The following is a 19,030-nucleotide window of genomic DNA, read 5'->3' on the forward strand; positions in this document are numbered from 1 at the left end:
TAGAAGTTCCACCAAATAGGAGAATAGAATGAAAACAGTAGTACAATATTATATATGAGCAATAGTGCAATATTATTAGTAAGAGAAAAAAAATAGAGAAGACACGAGCATAGAAAAAGAGAGAGATGAAAAGTCACTTCAAACAATCCTCCAAAATCTAATGGGTTTGGATGAGATTATTTTATGAATTTGATATTTATAGATACTATTAAAAAGTCTTTCAAAATCCTTCTAATACAACAATCTTTTAAAATTTCTATATTTTTGAATACCAATGGATTGTTTTTAAGTTGTAAAAAGTCTCAAATGAATATTAATAGATTTTAATGAATTCTTAAAAAAATCTTAAAAATTCAGATTGAATACCACTGAATTGTTTTTAAAGTGACATAAAATCCCTGATCGAATACAGACATTTTTATTCAAAAAAAGTCTTTTAAAATCCTATGAAATTTTAAACCAATACACTCTCCTTAATTTCTTTATGGTAAAGTTATAAGTTTTTGTATTTTAACATATATAAAACTTAACTTTTCGTCTATGCTACATAAGACTAACAATGAATTAAACTAATTTGAAAATAATTTGATATTCAAATTGAGAATTAATTTGTTGAATTTTATTTATGAATGAAATAGGGTGAAAATTATAATCGTTAAATAAATGAGTTGGTTCGGTGTTATGAATCGTATATAATTTAACTTGTTTAATATATTAAATAATATACTTGATATTATTAAATTCATTTAATTAAATTTTTAATTAATTTTATATTATGAAATAAAAATATGTAATTTAATCATAATTTTGAATCGAATCAATCTTAGCTTAGTAAGATTCTTGTTTTAGTTGTGATATCCTTCTAAGTCAAATACATTTATACAACACAACAATGATATAGGACGATATATACTTAGTGGTGTTGGTTCTCACGAATAAAATGATTAATAATAAAGGAATATTTAGTACATGAATATTTTTATTTTGATTTATGTTAAATATTTTTCTTTAATTTTTTTTCCAAAAATCTAAATTTATTATTTTTTATATTTAATAATAATTTTAGAGTAGATAAATAAATTTATTTTAAGGACTTGCAAATTCTTTTAGATATGATAAATATCAATATAATATTAAAATTATTATAAATAACATTTAAGATAATTATTTATCTTTAAAAAAATAAAAAATAAGAACTGAAAATAATAATTATAATTTTATAAAAATTAAAAATAATTTTTATTAAAAAAATTAAAATCAAAACTTATTAATTTTATAAACAGTAATAACGTATTTAAGTCAAAAGTAAATATATATATATATTTTTTGAATTAACGTATAAAATATGCAATGTGATCAGGATCTGACGTTGAAATTGAAATGATGGAATGATAAAACTGTTATCTAAAACATGATAACGATCTGGAGCAAAGCATGTGGATTGTCGCAGAGACTCCGCGAATCTAGATTTTGATTCGTGCAGTGCAGTGCAGGTTCTCATAATATTCTCCGTACACCATATTAAGCACTCACACCCACACCCCTCACTGCTCATCAACTTGTAACTCCGCAAAACTTTCAATTTTTAAAAGCTCATATTTTTGTTTGAAGCAATAACCCCTTTAAGATGAGGCCAAAGATTTTTCTTTTCGGCGATTCAATCACCCAGGATTCATTTGCTGAAGCTGGATGGGGTGCTTCTCTTGCCAACCATTTCTCCCGCTCGGTACTTATAAACAATGTCAAATCATTTTGATTCTTTTTTTCTTTTCATTTTTCTGCTTAATGGGTATGATCATTTTCATGTAAATGGGGATTTGGAATGAGAATAGAGATCGATTTAAGGCTTTTGGTATCATTATTTTTTGAGTCAAGACACACAAAAGGAGAGGGAGTGAGAGTTTCTCATAACCAGAAACTCTTAAATTTCTGAGAATACAATAGAATTTCTCAAGAGTATATATTGTTTAATTGTATTCATTATTTTTTTTCTTCATTTTCTTCTTAATGAGTAAGATGATTTGTATGTAAAGTTTGAAGCTTTTGTGAATGGGGTTGATGATCAGGTAGATTTGATGCTCAGAGGGTATAGTGGCTACAACACGAGGTGGGCGTTGAAGGTGTTGGATAAGGTTTTCCCTGCAACACAAGATGGTGATGGTGGAATGAATGGAGCTCCACTCGCTATCACTGTTTTCTTTGGTGCCAACGATGCTTGCCTTCTAGATAGATATGGAGCTTTTCAACATGTGCCTCTCCTTGAGTATAAGCAGAACCTTCACTCCATTGTGTCCTTCTTCAAGGTAAGTTCGCCTTTGTGTGCGTGTGTGTTGCAAAATTTTTTCAAATGATTAGGCAAAAGTTGCACGGTGTTGGAAACCAGGAAAAAAAAAAAAAGGAAAAAAATATGGTCGCTATTTTTGTTTCAGACAAAAGGGTTTTGACACATTTGGAGCTTACACTGTTCTAGTGCATGTTGCAAAAGGGTTAATCATTTTTCATTTGGTGGGGTCGAGTGTTATGATGGCTGTTTCTTGGTCTGGATGGTTAAAGATGGCCGTGGAGACAGGAGACCCTTGAGAATTGGGAAGTGGGGTCAAACAGATGGCAGGAATGCTGTTTGGTAATTGCTACAAAGATTTTGAGATAAGTTATTAAAAATTTTACATAATAAAAATTATAAGGTGTTAAAAAGGTTGAACCAAGATGGTGTTGTCTGATTCGTTGCTTTAATGGTTGTGGAACTGTTTGTCTAAAGGTTGACTTTTATGTTCCTGTTAGGATTCAACAGCAGGCTTCATTAAAAAAGCCATTACGAGTCCTCACTCGAAGGCACAAGAAATTGGGACCCTTAGAGCATCTTCAATTGGGGATTGTTTAACTCCCTCTACCACATCACTATTACATCAGCTCTGGTTTATTTTATGGTTTAAACAACTTTGCTAAAATTTAAACAATACATAAAGTGAGTCAGAATTGATGTGACAGTAATATAGCACAGGCTCCTATCGGAGATGCTCGTAGTACCTTAGTGTAAGTGGAGAATATTAATAATTAATGGGAGAGTCGAGGGAGTACGGAGGTCTGATATATGTAATAAGGAGAGAGAATATGGGGTCACGTTTATGACATTTGTTAGTTGTTTGGAGCCTAGAGGATATTGTCTGGCTTGGGAGCTCTTGCTCTTCTGTATCTTCCTTGGAATTTTTCATTGAGAAATACACAGAAATCCGAAATCCATTTTTATCTCTATAAAAGTCTGGTGCTTTCATTGAAAGTTGGACTACGGGAAAGGATTACCTATAGACTGGATTAAGGTGCAAATTGAATATTGATAGATGAGTGAAATTATTAAAGAGAAAATGACTACCACCGAATCAGTGTCGATATAGTGAAACTCATAATGGACGTCAGTCTTTAAAAGGGGGCGACAATGTTAGGAATTCTACATTGAGTTAAAAATGAAACTCAATGTGGTACTTAAGTCTTAAGGCTCTTCCACCTAATAGACTAATCTTTTGGGTTGGATTTTCCCGTGGGAGGATCCTAGGAGTCGTTGATTTCACAACCTTAATCTTGTGTTTTTTATTTTTTTTCTTTCATTGGTGCCATGTGATTGTGTTTGGATGACTCTGTGCTAAATCTTTATTATACTCATGCTTTGTATATTATATGGTTTCCTAGTTGTATGGTATGCAAGCAAGAAAGGATTTTGGAAGAGACCCTCATTTACTTTTAGCATGTAATGGAAAGATTGGTGCCTCCTTAAGGATTAAGACATAACCTGAACATTCCTCGAGGAGGGTTATCAAATCTTCTGAGGCCCACAGGTTTAAAGAATGATGACTCCTATTTTATTTTAAGGGGAATATAATTATGTTTCAAGGATGTGGACTGTAGTCATGGTGAATGTAACAAGTGACAAAATAGAGAAAAGCTTGCTATTTGCATGTTTTGAAGGATTAGGGTCAAAAAGTTGATTGTGCTATGCAAGACTATTGACAAAGGCAAAGGTAAGGCGAATTATCGCTTGATACACAAAGACCAAGCTTTGCTGTTGGATTTTCATGCTTTGATTAACACCACTGTATTAGGGACTTATTGAGCTCAACATGATGGTGTGTAACTAACCAATATCTCTGTTATGTTTTCAAAGTTTGGTTCTGACTCTGAGGAACCTATCATGAACTACGAGATGAATTTCCATCTGAAAAAAAAAAAACATGTCCTTGGTATTTCTCTATCACATATAGTTGTCCTTGAATCAGTTAAAATAGAATAACTTCGAGTCATATAATATTGGAAAACATGAAAGGAGTGCCTGTTACTAGTACCTCAGGTGGAGGAGATTCCATTTAATTTTCCCTCCTTCATTTTGATGTTGTTTAATCAAATTTGTATATTTATGTATGTTATGTAATGTAAAATTTTGTTTGAAAATCAGAAGCGATGGCCAACAACCCATGTTCTCCTCATAACACCTCCTCCAATCGATGAAGAAGCACGTCTTAGGTATGGCTTTAATGGCCTTTAGTTCTTCATGCTGTCACTGCTTTTACTAACTTTTCCATTTTCATAAAATTTGAGACATACCAATAGAGGTTAAGCTCAAAGTTTTTCTAAAATTCTGTTGCAGATATCCATTCGCAGACAATCCACAGGGCCTTCCGGAGAGGACAAATGAAGCTGCTGGTGAGTATGCTAGAGCCTGCATTGCTGTGGCTGAAGAATGTGGAGTTCCTGTGATTGATCTCTGGACTAAAATGCAGCAGTGCCCTGACTGGAGAGATTATTTATGGTATCTGAAACTTTTTACCCCTTACGTTTATTTTCTTTGATTGCTTTCTGATGTAGTCATTCGGTAGCTGTAAATTTTAAGAGATCCAAAACCATTCAGCTTTTCATCAAATAATTTTAAGTTTTTAGGTAGTTCTTGCCATAGTATCAACAGTTATATAACCTGAGAATCAGGAATTGATCCTTGCTAGATGCTACCCTGATTTTTTATGTGTATCTCTATGCTTCAAGCTTAAACAGTAGTTTTGTAAATATGCAAAATCATTCTTATGCCTTCCTTCTAATAGCTTGGATTTTAGGAGAGATAATAATCATGATACATGGATTACCTAAATAGTATTACCTCTGGTCCTAATTATAAGGAACATAAGACAAATCAAGATCAAGAAAAGTGTTTAAATTAGTTATTTTTAATTAATTCTATCATAAATTCAAATTTTATTCTAAAGATACTCTTTACTTTAAGTAATTGTTGTATTTAATGTTAGTTATAAGTGAATACATAAGAAATAGAGTACCAATAAATTAAGAGTACAAAAAAATTCATCCTTGAATAACTTTAAAAACTAATGGTTGTTGTTTATAATTAGGACTAAAGAAAAATCTAATTTATTGCTTATAATTAGAACCGGAGGTATTATAAGGTAAACTGTGGTTGTGCATTGTTCATTCTCCAAGTTCAAATACTTCTTGCATGCATTTAGGAACTCTTTAAATTTTTAGGAGAGTTGGTCCTTGTAACAATGGTCATTATTTATATATATAAGTATGGTGTAGAAGGTTTTAGTGTGTCTTGCCTTGTCTTATTTGTCTGCCCACACCGGCAATGATTTTGTTTACTGATTTTGTTAACTGAAACGCAGTGATGGTTTGCATCTCACAAAAAGTGGCAATCGAGTTGTTTTTGAGGAGGTAATCATGAAGCTGAGAGGCAAAGGCCTGAGTCTAGAATCTATACCAGTTGATCTCCCACTAATAGCTGATATCGATCCTAATGACCCTCTGAAGTCATTTCAGTAATAATAGATTATAGATTATACAGTAGGGGCTATTATTATGCCTTCTGCTGGCTTTGTTGTGCTTCTGCCATTACATGTTAATTGAGTAAGTTACCTGATAATATTTGGATCATCTTTTGTTGTTGCTATTATCTACTAGAAAACCTCTTCAATAATCAGGGTGTTTTTTGTGTTAGTTTATGCCTTTGCAGTTTATAGATGATTTAATTTTGGATAAATTACACTTGCCTTCTCCAATAGATGCTTAAATTAGATTACACTTTTCCTCTATTTTTGAAAAATAAATTCCTATTTCTTAGAAAATTATTGTGTTACACTTAAGTTTATTCTAAAATGAATGGAAAATTTAAACATTAAGGCTCATGACAGGAAAAGATAGAATAAGAGAATTATAAGTTTTTCGACTTTTAAACAACTATTCAATGTTTAACGAACGCTATATAAGAAGGGGTTCAGTTAGTTCAATAATAATTTTTAGAGTTATTTTTCATCTTTACTTTTAATTTTCTTTTAATCTAAATGAGTTACTCGGTAGAACAGTTAAATTGAAAGAAAATGAAATTGGATAAAGTTTCAAAACTTATTAATGGTGGTTAAACATTATTTCATTTCAAAACTCTTAAAATTGATGATAAGGGTTTTTAAAATGAATGACATGAAACGCAGCAAGAGAGAGTAAAAAAGTTCTAATAAGCTCGGTCATAGTAGTTTACATTTGTCGACAGGTTAGCTTATATTTAATTGAATTGTAGCATATTGCATTTCACGGGAGAAGTGTAATTTTCAACGAGATAGTAATGTAATTTAAACATCTCTTGAAAGAAAAATGTAATTTATTGTTTTTGGCTATGTTTAAATTGGTTGAAAATTGAATGAAATTTAATCATTCACCAACACAAAATAAAATTGAACGAAATCTAATGGAATAAGATGAATTGAAATGAAATTGAATAAGAATGTCATCCAATTGTTTGAATATCTTACGATAAAGCTTAGCAAAACTTTTATTCCTTTGTTTGAAAGTAGTACTAAACAGAATAAGTTATAACTTTTTAATTTTTATATTATTTTATTTTAAATATATAATGACTCGTCGTAGTTCCTACACTTAGTGAAATCATGCTAACTACATTAGTTAACTAAGAAAAGTTATTAAACTAGATAACAATATAAACATGTATATAAAAATAATAGTAAAACCACACCACTATATACAAAATTTAATGCTATGTATATACAATTGTCCAAATAATAATACTCTCCTAGTGTCGGTCAAGCACCTCTAAACAGTTATCCTAAGTGGTAACTCTAACACTAGGACAAAACTCTTCAACACAGTATGATCATCATAGTCCATCCACATAGAAACAGAAGGGTAAACAATCATACAAGCATAAGAATAAACTTCTATGCTACTCAATCATCAAGTTAACCATCATACTCATAGAGTCACACCATACCCTCTATCATACAACAATCATGCAACAATTACAACTCATGACAGATATCCATATATATCAATCATTTAATGCGTCGTTACGCATTCACCTAGGAGATCTTCCTAACAACAAAAAAGTATAAGTGATAGATCATCTTATCAAAACCACTTCAACCATTTTCACGTCCAATGCGCCCGCTTGATCACAGCAAATCAAGATATTAAATCTCTACTCGGATTTACTCAGATGATGTCATTTACACATTTGGAAGTCTGATTCCACTGTTAGGTATAGCTTAGTTGAGTACAGGCTTACCACGACCTTGACATGCATTACCAAGTCACTTGTGGAGTTTTCCCACCGATTATCTGTAAGGAACCATGCAACCTTCCCTAGTACTTAGTTAAGAGAATAACTCTCAACCTCATACCCTGCTCCAACACTAGCTAAGGACTTAGAGAGGAGACTCACCCAAGCCAGTGGCCTATCCAAGCACCATTCTCACCCAAAACTAATGGCCTATCCAAACATTACTCTCATTTATACTAGTGACCTATCCAAGCACTACTCTTAAGAGACTCTATGTGAGCTCTTCTAGTTCAAAAACATTTTTTTCTCTCCTCAAGTCTAGGCTAGACACATGCCATAAGGCACCACATGCAAACAATGCATCATACATCATACATAATCAATCCAATATCATGATCCATATCTTCCTCATATAAATTAACATACAAATCAAATCATGTTTAAACATTCATATACCATACATACATGATCCAACATCAACATCAATACCAATCAAGACATTTCAACTCAGCCACATCAACATAAATGTGACTCACGCCTAATGTAGCCCAGCTTGTGCCCAACCCAACAGAGTCAAAGGCTCCTAGGGTTCTTCACACCTAGTGCATTCATCCTCGCGTCTGGTGCCCACCAAGTCAGAGAGTTACACGCCCGATGAATAACTATCTCGCTCGGTGCTAAGGACCCACAAATATTGTCCTAATGGAATCACACCCGGCGCAACTTATCTCACACCTAATGTCATAGAGTCAGAGACTCCCAGGGCATCCACGCCCGACGCAACAAGTCTTGCACCCGGCACCATATCAATAGCGACTTACCTATGCCAAGTTTTAATATCGCGCCTGGTGCCACCCCTTTCACACCCGACGCCATTCATCTAGAGGCCATAATTTCAATTCATGCCTGGTGAGACTAACTTCTAGGATAAATTTATTTTTAGTCCTTCAAATATAAAATTATTATTTTTAATCTATGTAATTTTAAAAAATACTATTTTACGAGTTTAATGTGATATTTTCACTAACATAAATATCAGAAAATAGATTTTATGCGACAATATTTGACAGATTTTTTTTACCAAAATTTAAGTACAAAGACTAAAATAATTTTTTTTTGAAATTACAAAAACTAAAAAGACAAATTTTAAATTTGAGATTAAAAACTAATTTATCTTAAATTTGAGAGACTAAAAATATATTTAATTCTTTATAATAATTACAAGATCCTCAATTAATTTTTATTATTATTTTAAACTATAATGGTTTGTTCAGATATAAAGTATATTCCTTTTGTGATTTAATAAAAAAATTTCCTATTAAAAATATGTAACAATATTTCAATATTTATTTTAAACTGTTTTAACAAAATTAATAATAAAAATAAATTATTTTTTAAAAAATACGTTATTTATTCAATTTATTTGAGAAAGTGACAAAATCAAAATAGGAGAATAACACATAATTTTATTTCATTTATGCTTTTATTCTCACTTTACAATTAATATATCTTCCATATCTAACACAATCATAATTGTTATTTTAAATATATATTTATTTACATTGTTCAATTTTATTTGTTTGTTTGCAATGGTTATTTTGTTATTAAATTTTTTTACACAATTCTTAAAATGAGTTATTAATAGACGCCCAAAAACCTATTTCAAGAAATTTTTATCTTCTCTCATGTTTCGTATTCTTTTTAGTTGTGTTTAATTACATCTTTTTTTTTATAAATAAATTTACTACACACAAAAAAGAAACTTTAATTTTTAACATATATACAAAGTTTAATGGTAGCTACTATAATGACAATACAAATTAAACAAGTATTAAATATTTACATTTTTAAATTTATTTATTCTAACATTAATGAAGAATAAGATGCTAAAAGATAGTTTTAAAAATATAGATATTGAAACAAAGAATGTTAGGTTAGAATACTTGAAAATATAATTTACTCACACATTATTAACTTTTTATTCATTTATATATTTAAATATCTAATAAAAAAACTTATGTTTAAGCAAAAGAAAAATATATAAAAACTTTAAAAAAAATAAATTTAGATATATTTTCTTTTGTATAAAATAAGTCATGTTAGATCAATTTTAAAACAGGATTCACTTCATACCAATTTTACTTATAAGATATATAATAATTATAATAATAATAATAATAATAATAATAATAATAAAGAGACTAAATATTATATTATTATTATAAATATTATAGAAACATAAATACAAAACCTTTTCCATAATAAATTTTTCTTTTGTTTAAAAAATTTGTACTAGATTTTAAACTTGGAATTTCACATGTAGTACCCCAAATCTCTCACCTCTAATTATAATAAATTTATATTCCATAGTTTAAAATTTATATTTAAAGTCAAACTAATAAAATAATATAATATATGTTTTATATTTGTTGTGAACGTCTTTAAAAAGAAGTAGTATTTTAATTTATGTAAAGTTAAATGTTTATAATATATAAGTAAATTTATAATAATTATATATATATATATATACTCTATTTAAAAATATAAATTATATTTAAAATTTATATAAATAGATATTTTAAATTATTCAAATAAATATTTTATATTTTGACACAATATTATTTTTAAATATATATACTTTATTTTTAAATATTAAAAATTATTTCATAAGTAATATAATAAGTAAAAATTAAATAAGACAATAAGCTAAAAAAAATTATTCTCTCATTAAAAAAAATCTCTAAAAAAATACTCTCATAAAAAATAATCGTATATACAGGATGAATTAAATACTTTAATTAAAAAATTCGATCTAATTAAGACAAATATCATTCAAAATTTTAAAATGCAACAATGTTGTTCTTAATGAAAACTTTAAACTATACTGACACATGCAATACAAATACATTTAAACATAATGTTGCTAATACAAAAAGAAAAAAAAAATTACATCCAAAGTCCTAACAGTCAGAGTGAGGTTGGTTCTCAGCCGGCTTGACAAATCTTTTCCAGTAAGGGTGTTTTTGCCACACGCAATACATCTCTTCTATTGGAACTCCTTTAGTTTCTGGCAAAAGCTTGTAGATGAACACATTCATGACTACTACAAAAAATCCAAAGAAAATGAACAATCCAAACTTCATGTGGCATAGCATGGCAGTGAAAATTTGAGCAATGGCAAAGGTGAAGATCATGTTGGTGGAAACATTGATACTCTGAGCAGCAGATCGAACTTGAAGAGGAAAAATCTCACTGGGAACCAACCACCCCAAAGGACCCCAAGACCATGCAAATCCCGCAACATACACGCAAATAGCTACCACCACAGCTGTAGCATACCACGTTGGCAACACACCAGGGTTTCCATTTATTCCAAACTTATATGCAATTGCCACTGTTATCAACATCTGCATGTACACACACCCAAACACATATGTTTGTTAATTATGTACACATTAATTTTAAGTTTAAACAAACATATATAAAAAAGTGCATGTACGTACCTGACACACGAACATCTGAGCCCCACCAAATAAGAAAAGAGTACGTCTCCCGAACTTGTCAACCGATGCAATGGAAACAAGGGTGGCAACAGCATTACAACCTCCGGTGATCATAGCAGACATTAGTGAAGCATTGGCACCAAAACCAATGGTTTTGAACAAAACAGGAGCGTAGAATGTTATGACATTCATGCCAGTGAGTTGTTGGAAGGCTGGAATGGCAATGGCCATGGTGAGATGGGGCCTATAGTGCCTTGTCAGTAAACAAGTCCAAGGGTGTTTCACACTCTTTGATGATTCACTCGCTGCCACTAAATCCTTATACTCCTCCTCAACGTCGCTTGTGCCACGAATTTTTATCAACTCTTTTTTCGCTTCCTCGCTTTTACCACGCTCAATCAAAGAACTTGGTGTATCGGGAAGAAAGATTGCACCTAAAATTATCATTATTGCAGGAACTGCTGCAAACCCCAAACTATAGCGCCACCCTTCTCCATTCTCCATTTTGGAGAAAACGTAATTCAGAACATTCGCCACAAATAACCCTATTGTGATCAACAACTGGAACATCATGTTTAGAGCTCCTCTATACTTGTAGGGAGCAATCTCACTCACGTAAATTGGCACAGACTGTAGACAAATTAAACAAAACAACACAACAAAAAAGTCATTCAATCAATTAATACATATGTAACAAAATTAGAGTATGTATGAATACAACTTTAAAAGCTTTTTTAACTGAAAAATATTCTTTACTTTTAACCTAGAAAGCTTTGAAAAACAGTTATAGAGTGAGTGTATAAGATAAAAATAATTACCTGATTGGAACATCCAATTCCACAACCAAGAAGCAAGCGACCTACGATAAGCATCCAGACTCGTTGGGCGAATGCATTCAATCCAGCACCAGCAAGAAAAAGCACACCACCAGAAATCATGGTGAGTCGTCTTCCGAAGACTCTAGTAACCGTGGATGCACCAATGGATGAGACAAGAGCAGCCAAGTACAGAGAAGAAGTAAACAATGTTAATATTTGGCTGTCAAATTTGCAGTACTGGTTCACCGACACCTGTATGTTGTGCTCCTTTTCATACACGTCTGGGAAAAATTTCTTCAAGAATGGATCCATTGACGTAACTCCACCTGTCATTAATCAACAAATTATTCATCATCTTAAGGGAATATACATAGTAATGTATTACTATTAGAGTTAGAGCACATAAAATGTAATTTATTTGGATGGAAAAACAAACCTGAGATGCCCAGATCGTAGCCAAAAATTAGCCCTCCAAATGCAGCAACCAAACAAGTGATGAAAACTCTGAAAGTAAGCTTTCCGGGATAATCTTTCCCAGAAGCATTAGATATGAACCCTCCTGCCATTGTCTTAACAGATCAATGAAGAAAGTAGAAAACTGAAAGCTTTATGAATTCTAATCGAGAGAGAGTAAGTGAGTGAATGCTGAAAAACAGTTCGACCTTGAAATATATAAGGAGTGAAAATGGTAATGACCAAAAAACAAAATCAATTAATTATCGACAGTTATTAAAGATTAAAGATTTTGGATAAAATTGATGGTATATCTATCTATCTTTCAGTTATTTCGAATATTTATTAGATAACAAAATTTAAATGTATAAATATTTATTAATATTTTTATTCACAGCTCATAACTCAAAAATAATTTGAGGTGTTTGCGCGGGTTTGAAAATGTTAGAAGAGGTTCCAGTGGAAATTAATGCAGCCTTGTTGATGACTGATGCTTAGAAGATCACTTTCCTCCTTAGAGATATCGTTGCTTTATTACCTTAATTATATGAGAGCACTTTGAAGAACAACATAAATTTTAAGGATTGTCTTAACTTATTATCTAATTTAATTTCAAATTTATTTATGAATTAAATTTTAATATTTTTAAAATAAATTTGTGCCATAATATAAATTATTTAGTTTAAATAAAAATATATTTTATTAATTAAAAAATATCTATTTATATAAATTTTAAATACATATATATTATAAATTTTAATTATATATAATAAATATTTAACTTGTATAATGCACAAACTAAAATACTAATTTATAAATAAATATAATAAATAAAAAATTAAAAAATCTCTAAAATTTCTCACAAACAAGACATGACGGTTTGCATTTAATAAATAAGAGTTGATAAATATATATTTTAAACATATAAATTATATTTTAATATAAGATATATAATGTATATTGTCATATAAAATTTTAATTTTTATATATCAAATATAAATGACTATTACAAAAACATCTTTAAAAATGGTTATTTGACGGAAAGAAATTTTAAGATTTGTCTTAACTTATTATCAAATTTAATTTCATATTTATTTATAAATTAATTAAATTAAATTTTCATAAAACCGCCATAAATAAAATGAAGTCCCCGCCTGAATCACTAGGAAACTTTTATTTCGAAGAAAATATTTAACGGTATGAAAAAAAGAAGATAATATACTGTTTGAAAATAAGATTTGTATTTCAAAAATAAAAGATAAAATATATAATTATAATAATTAATAATATAAGAGATATGATTCATATCATAAGACATATAATTTGATTAAATTATGAAATAAATTTATTTCTAGTAGATAAAAACAATTAAAATGTTTTTTTTTTATGTTCAACTGTTTAAAATTCAAATAATGCACCTGCAAGGAAATAGTACAAAAGGAAAAAAAAATAAAACCGCGTTAAAAAAATGAAATACCCACAATCACGAGGGAAACTTTGGAAAAAAATATATTTAGTAAAGAGAAAGAAAAAAAAACTAATGATATGAAAAAATACGATAATATCCTGTTTGAAAATAAGATTTTTATTTAAAAAATAAAAGATAGAAAATATCACCAATAATATAAGAGATATAATTGATATCGCTGGTAAAAGATATAATTTGCTTAAATAATAAAACAATTTTATTCTAGAATTGTTTTTATTCTTAAATCTCTATATAATAAAAACAACTTTTCTAAGGCTATTTGTATATATAAGAGATTAAGAGCGAAATTGTTGAGAAGGAGTTTAGCAAATTGAACCAAGATTCGTAAGAAAGAATTTAGACTTAAAATAGTGTTTCTAGAGCTGTCACGACTCACTATCACTACAATAAAATTCATTTTTACCGACAATTATTTACCGGCAATAAATTAATTACCTTTGTGTACTGGCAAGGCCTTTCGGCCACCAGTTGACCGATACCCGATCGGCACCTAAAGGGCCGAACCAGGGTGCCGACATCCAACCGGCACCCAAAGGGCCGAACCAGGTTGCCAACGGCTGATCGGCCATTGGATACCTAGTGAATGTGAATTATCATTAATCAAAGGACAAGAGTCATCCTTAATCAAGGGTTAAGAGTTAATCACACTAATAAGCCGATTAGAGGCGTATTACCTAATATGGTAATCTTGTGCAGGGCCCATGGGAATCCGGGCCCATAAGGGTCAGTATAAATAGCTCATGTCACAAGGTAACGTCACTGTTCATTAATTGCTATCGATATTTGTGCTTTGTCCTGACTTGAGCGTCGGAGTGCCTTTTGCAGGTACCTCCCCCCTCACCGGAATATTCGATCGGAACTCTCGTTCGGCCCACCAAAATACGAGAAGATTACTAGTGTGCCCCTCAGACAGGTACATTTTGGCGCCCACCGTGGGGCCGAACCGAGAAAGACTTGAAGACTTAACAAGGCTATGACGAAGACAAGGAGAATGAACACAGAAAATCACCAAACCGAGGAAGAGCACGTTCAAGTTGAGGACGAAACTGATCTCACCGAGACCGTGCGCTTGCTCAAGCAGGAGATGGCTGCAATGAAACAGCAGCGAGAGAAGGATGCAAAGGAACTTTCGGCTTTGAGAGCCGAAAATGAGGCGTTAAAGAGTCAAGACTCCTCATGGAAACCTACCCAGCCTACTAACACTCAAACACACGGATCTTACCAATCCCATGACATCCATACCTCGGCTATCCATGCCTCGGCTGCGGCACCACAAAAATTTGAATCGGCCCTGCCTACAGTTGGACGTCCCACCGATGTAGCAACAGTGGGATCACACTGGCATCCTTTTACACCTTCTATCATGCAGTTGCCTTTAATGGATAATTGGAAATCGCTGCCGATTGATAAATATGATGGTACTTCGGATCCTGACGAACATCTTGATGTTTTTCTCACGCAGGTGACCTTGAGCACCACGGATGATGCGGCTTTGTGTCGGATCTTTCCAACGTCTCTCAAAGGCAGGGCTTTGAGTTGGTTCACTCGGCTACCCCCTAACTCAATCGACTCATTCAACACCTTGTCGTCACAGTTTACCATCCAGTTCGCAACGAGCCGTCCCCACAGTTTGACCTCTCTTTCATTAGTGAGCCTTCGGCAGGACAAGAAGGAATCCCTTCGGACCTTCATGGATCGTTTCAACAAAACAGCATTGGAAATCAGAGACCTCAACCCGGCCGTAGCACTCCATCACCTCACAACGGCACTGAAGCCAGGGCCGCTCGTTAATAGCATTTGTAAAAAACCTCCTTCGGACATGAATGACTTACGAAGGAGAGCCGACAAGTATATGCAAATGGAAGAGTTGGCCGAATACCGCAGTCAGGCCCGTGCCGAATCAGGGGGCAAGGCCGAAAAGCAATCGAAACCACCATTCAGGGGGAAAGGCAAAGACATAACACTGCGAGACCGACCCACTCGAGGTCTGAAATACTCTCATTACACCCCCCTGAACGCCAGCAGGGCAACGGTGTTAGAGCAAGCCCTGACATCTGAAGTGCTAGCAATCCCGAAGAGGGCCTCTACCCCACCACGAGCCGATACCAGCAAGTCTTGCAGATACCACCGTAACCGTGGACATTCTACCGAAGAGTGTGCTGCCCTTAAAGATAAAATAGAAGATTTGATCAAGCAGGGACAGCTTCACAGCTTCGTCGATCGGTCAGGCTCATCTCGACCTCGCTCAGCATATCAGCCGCGACACCAGGATCGGCATCGGCATGATAGCTCAGAAAGGACACGGCGAGGCCGAAGCAGGTCTCGCGATAGGAAGGACGATCCCTCGGCCGTTCAAAGGAGGGTGATTAATACAATCGCAGGAGGATTTGCCGGGGGTGGTTCGACCTCCTCAGCACAAAAGAGACACTTGCGCGCTATTCGGTCAGTTCACGCTGTTGAGAGACAGCACTCACGAAGATTACCAACCATAACCTTCACTGATGCCGACTTTCAAGGCATCGACCCCGTGCAGGATGATCCAATGGTGATCAGTGTAGAAATTCACAATTGCATCGTCAAGAAAACACTGATTGACCAGGGCAGTTCGGCGGATATCCTATATTGGAATACCTTCAAACAGTTGGGTATTTCGGAAAAGGAGTTAATCCCTTATGATGATCCATTGGTCGGTTTTGCAGGTGAAAGGGTAAGCACCAAAGGATACATTAAACTTCTCACCCGCTTTTGTTTTGACGAACAGGAAAGCAGGGAAATTCAGATAAAATATATCGTGGTTGATGCTAACACCTCCTACAACATCCTCCTCGGACGACCATCGTTGAACATGCTAGGTGCAATTGTCTCGACACCGCACTTAGCAATGAAGTTCCCATCCAACAAGGGGCAGATCCTTACAATCCATGCCGATCAAAAGGCGGCTCGAGAATGCTATTTTGCTAGTCTACGCGTATCTCCCGTAGAAGAAAGGCAACAAAAATCCAAGAGAGTTCATGCTGTAACCCCTTCGGCATCAAGCGAATCTGAAGCATGGGATCTCGATCCGAGAATGAATGACGAAGAGCGCGTCGAACCGATTGATGAGAAGATCCAGCTACAACTCGACATACTTCCAACCCAAGTCACATACATCGGCGCCGATATGACCGAGGAAGATCACTCAGCCTTGAGCCTTGTGATCAATCGGAACAAGGACCTGTTTGCATGGACACCATCCGACATGCCTGGCATAGATCCGAGTGTTATGTGTCACAAATTGTCAATATGTGCAGAAGCACGACCGGTTGCTCAACGCAAAAGAAAAATGGGAACCGATCGAAAGGTGGCAGTTGAAACTGAAGTGACAAAGTTACTTGAGGCCAGGTTTATCCGGGAAGTTCAGTACACTACGTGGTTGGCAAATGTAGTCATGGTAAAAAAGCCAAACGGCAAGTGGAGAATGTGCACTGACTATACGAATCTCAACAAGGCATGCCCAAAAGATGCTTACCCACTCCCGAACATTGATCGGTTGGTTGATGGTGCATCGGGTCATAAGGTCCTCTCTTTCCTTGACGCCTATTCGGGATATAACCAAATCCGAATGCATCCCGGTGATGAAGAAAAGACGGCTTTCATCACTGACACAGCTAATTATTGTTATAGAGTAATGCCTTTCGGATTAAAGAACGCAGGAGCAACTTATCAGAGATTGATGAACAAGATTTTTCGACGCCAGCTCGGCAGGAATATGGAGGTATACGTCGATGACATGGTTGTCAAATCCGAAGGCATCACACAGCACATAACTGACCTCTCCGAGGTATTCCAACAACTCCGCAAATACGACATGCGGCTCAATCCGGATAAGTGTGTGTTTGGCGTATCAGGTGGAAAATTTCTTGGCTTCATGCTCTCGGTGAGGGGCATTGAAGCCAACCCTGATAAATGTCGAGCGGTCATTGATATGAGAAGTCCCCAAAACCTCAAGGAGGTTCAGAAATTGGCCGGACGGCTCACATCTCTTTCAAGATTTTTACCATGTCTCGCCGAGATTGCCAAGCCTATTATCGGTTTGTTAAAGAAGGCTAAGAAGTTTGATTGGTCCGTCGGTTGTGAAGAGGCCTTCAAGGAGTTGAAGCAACGTCTCGGCTCCCCTCCTGTTCTCTCTAAACCCGATCCGCAGGCGGATATGGTGGTGTACTTGTGTGTGTCAAACGAAGCCATAAGTGCCGTTATTGTGCAGGAAAACGGCGAGCAACGGCCTGTGTATTTTATCAGCCGGCTACTACAAGAAGCCGAAACAAGATACCAACTCTTGGAGAAGGTGGCGCTAGGGTTGGTGCACGCGGCACGACGCCTTCGCCAATATTTCCAGTCTCATCATGTGGTGGTTCGGACTGACTGCCCGATTGCCAAGGTACTGCGCAAGCCAGAGTTGGCCGGCCGAATGATGGCTTGGTCAATCGAACTCTCGGAATTCGACATCACCTTCGAAGCGCGAGGCCCTATTAAATCTCAATGCTTGGCTGATTTCGTGAACGAGTTGTAGCCGAAAGGCCATTTTGTAAGTGACCTATGGACAATGCATGTAGATGGATCTTCAAATAACCAAGGTTGTGGAGCAGGGGTGATCCTCGAAGGACCATCCGGATTGGTACTCGAACAATCTCTGCGATTTGCATTCAAGGCCTCCAATAATCAGGCTGAATACGAGGCATTACTGGCAGGGTTAAGACTCGCCCAAGAAGTTGGTGCTCGGCGAGTAGTGTGTTGGACAGATTCAAAAATCGTCTCAGAGCAAGTCAATGATCACTTTCAGGTGAAAGACCCTAACTTGTTGAAATATTACCATATGTTTCGGAATGCACAAAGCGCTTTCGATGAGGTCCAGGTCAAGCATACCCCTAGAGAACACAATGAACGCGCCGATCAGTTAGCTCGGCTAGCTAGTAGTAGCCGAAAACCGGGGCAACTCCGAACTACTCTGCATCTTGACCTCGCAACCCCTAGCGTGAAACCACTTGAATGTATGCCGGTTAATGAACCTCAACAGACCTGGATGACCGAGATAATGGATTATATTGAGTTGGGAAAACAGCCAACCGAACAGTCTGTCGCCAAGAAGCTCCGCACACAGGCGGCCCGATACTCAATCGTAAACGGTGAGTTATACCGCAGAGGCTTCTCCACCCCATTATTAAAA

The 19,030-nt window shown here is 34.6% G+C and overlaps 3 protein-coding genes across 4 annotated transcripts; 2 read left to right on the forward strand and 1 right to left on the reverse strand.

Moving 5' to 3' along the window:
* Window positions 1-1,345: 1,345 nt before the first annotated feature.
* Window positions 1,346-5,991, forward strand: LOC109818599 (GDSL esterase/lipase At5g45920). 2 transcript variants are annotated; one of them, XM_020384122.3, is made up of 6 exons: window positions 1,346-1,493; window positions 1,612-1,726; window positions 2,067-2,303; window positions 4,445-4,512; window positions 4,637-4,798; window positions 5,661-5,991. In XM_020384122.3, the coding sequence occupies exons 2-6, from the start codon at window positions 1,628-1,630 to the stop codon at window positions 5,815-5,817; spliced, it is 723 nt and encodes a 240-aa protein (XP_020239711.1). In that variant the 5' UTR covers window positions 1,346-1,493; window positions 1,612-1,627; the 3' UTR covers window positions 5,818-5,991. The 2 variants fall into 2 exon arrangements, with proteins under 2 accessions (XP_020239711.1, XP_020239710.1); XM_020384121.3 differs by having other exon boundaries at window positions 1,384-1,726.
* Window positions 5,992-10,377: 4,386 nt separating this feature from the next.
* Window positions 10,378-12,514, reverse strand: LOC109818588 (sugar transport protein 1). Its single transcript, XM_020384105.2, has 4 exons — window positions 12,322-12,514; window positions 11,886-12,211; window positions 11,068-11,697; window positions 10,378-10,971 (listed from the first exon to the last, which is right to left on the reverse strand). Exons 1-4 carry the CDS (start codon window positions 12,449-12,451, stop codon window positions 10,525-10,527), a joined length of 1,533 nt encoding a protein of 510 aa, XP_020239694.2. The 5' UTR covers window positions 12,452-12,514; the 3' UTR covers window positions 10,378-10,524.
* A 2,286-nt stretch (window positions 12,515-14,800) lies between these two features.
* LOC145956432 (uncharacterized) lies at window positions 14,801-18,376 on the forward strand. Its single transcript, XM_083072030.1, has one exon. The coding sequence runs from the start codon at window positions 14,801-14,803 to the stop codon at window positions 18,374-18,376; it is 3,576 nt and encodes a 1,191-aa protein (XP_082928156.1).
* Window positions 18,377-19,030: the final 654 nt, after the last annotated feature.

Source organism: Cajanus cajan, chromosome 3 (genome assembly GCF_000230855.2).
Source record: "Cajanus cajan strain Asha chromosome 3, NIPB_CcT2T_4, whole genome shotgun sequence".
Classification (NCBI taxonomy): Eukaryota; Viridiplantae; Streptophyta; class Magnoliopsida; order Fabales; family Fabaceae; genus Cajanus; species Cajanus cajan.